Here is a 1,570-nt window from a genome sequence, read left to right as displayed (position 1 = left end):
TAAAATGAGATCATTAACAACTTGAATCTTTTCTCAGCTGTGGGTTTATTTTGTGCTCTGTTTTTGTTTTTGTCGTTTCTGTGTGTCTGTGTCTTGCGCGTCCCTCACAGCCATGCTGCAGGCCGTTCGTGCCCTGATGATCGTAGGCATTGTCCTGGGTGCCATTGGCCTCATGGTATCCATCTTCGCCCTCAAGTGCATCCGCATCGGAAGCATGGAGGACACGGCCAAGGCCAACATGACGCTGACCTCTGGGATCATGTTCATCATCTCAGGTAAACAGGGGACTGGGTTTCCACCCTCGGAGCTGTTTTGTTGTTGTTTTGAGGTGACATGGAGTTGACTATGCCCCATAGTGGCCCTGTGAACAGCAGGTCTGAACCTCATCCCACCATCCCCATCCTCATGACCTCCCTCTATCACGCTCATCCCCATCGTGGTACCCACTATATCACCCCATCGCTCTGAGGGTCTTCCTTTCTTTCACCGACCATCTAACTTTCCCAGCATGTCTCTCTCCAAGCACTGGCTCTTCCTGGACATGGGACTAAAACAATTGAGATGCAGTCTCAGCATCCTTGCCTCAAAGGACCACTCTGGCTGTATTTCCTTCAAGACAGTCCCCGTTAATACCCTTCACCAACACCACAAGTCAAAGTCATCAATTCTTCATCTTCATTTTAGTCCTTGTACAACTTTCAGATGCACTGGAAGCAACTGAAAATACCAAGACTGGCATCAGGTGCACCTTAGTCTTTAAACAGACACCATTTCTACTTAGCACTTTGGAGAGGTCCTTGACAGCAGATTTCTCCAATGCAACCCATTCTTTTTTTCTATTTTTTTAAATTTCTTGACTGCTGCTACCTTGGATGTTAATTGTGGATCCAAGAAAAATGAAATTGCTGATGACTTCAATTTTTTTCCCTCCATCTATCATGATGTTGTCTATCGGTCCAGCAGTGAGGATTTTTTTTCCCCTTCTTGATTTTGTGATACAATTCATGTTGAAGGCTGCAGTCTTTGATCTTCTGGAACAAATTATTCAAGTTTTCTTCACTTTCTGCAAGCAAGGTTTTGTCATCTTCGTAACGCAGTGTGTTGATGAGTTTTCCTCCAAACCTGATGCCACTCTCTTCTTCATATGTCCACCTTCCCGAATTATTTGCTCAGCCTACAAACTGAATCAGGAGAAGGCGGGAAATCTCCTCTCACACACTTTACTGTCTCTGAAAACTCATTAGAAGGTCAACTGTAGGTTGACTCCAACTCAACAGCACACAACAACAAATATAGACTAGGATAGGTAGAGAGGAAGGACTGCCTCCTGACATATACCTTACTACATGGTTTTTAAGCCATGTAGAGTCCCCTTGTTCTGTTAGGAGAACTGCTTCTTGGTCTATATATGTTACTCATTAACACAATTAAGTGTTCTGAGAATCCCATTCTTCCTCATGTTGTTGTTGTTGTTGTTATGTGCCATCGAGTTGCTTGTGTCTCATAGCAACCTTAGGTAAAATAGCCCTAAACCCTGCTCTATCTTGTGTCAATCTTATTGTCTCTGACA

At 44.0% G+C, this 1,570-nt stretch overlaps 1 protein-coding gene across 1 annotated transcript in view; it reads left to right on the top strand.

Annotated features, from left to right (window-relative positions):
- The window catches only part of CLDN18 (claudin 18), a 17,434-nt gene that overhangs the window by 5,643 nt on the left and 10,221 nt on the right, over nucleotides 1-1,570 (top strand). The window contains exon 2 of the mRNA XM_006883357.1: nucleotides 111-275. Within this exon, the coding sequence (XP_006883419.1) occupies nucleotides 111-275 (165 nt within the window). The remainder of the gene's footprint in view (nucleotides 1-110; nucleotides 276-1,570) is intronic.

Source organism: Elephantulus edwardii, unplaced genomic scaffold (assembly GCF_000299155.1).
Source record: "Elephantulus edwardii isolate Elephantulus edwardi_28Jun2011 unplaced genomic scaffold, EleEdw1.0 scaffold00027, whole genome shotgun sequence".
NCBI lineage: Eukaryota > Metazoa > Chordata > Mammalia > Macroscelidea > Macroscelididae > Elephantulus > Elephantulus edwardii.
Note: the sequence above shows the minus strand (reverse complement) of the source record. Positions and strands in the feature narration are given on the sequence as shown.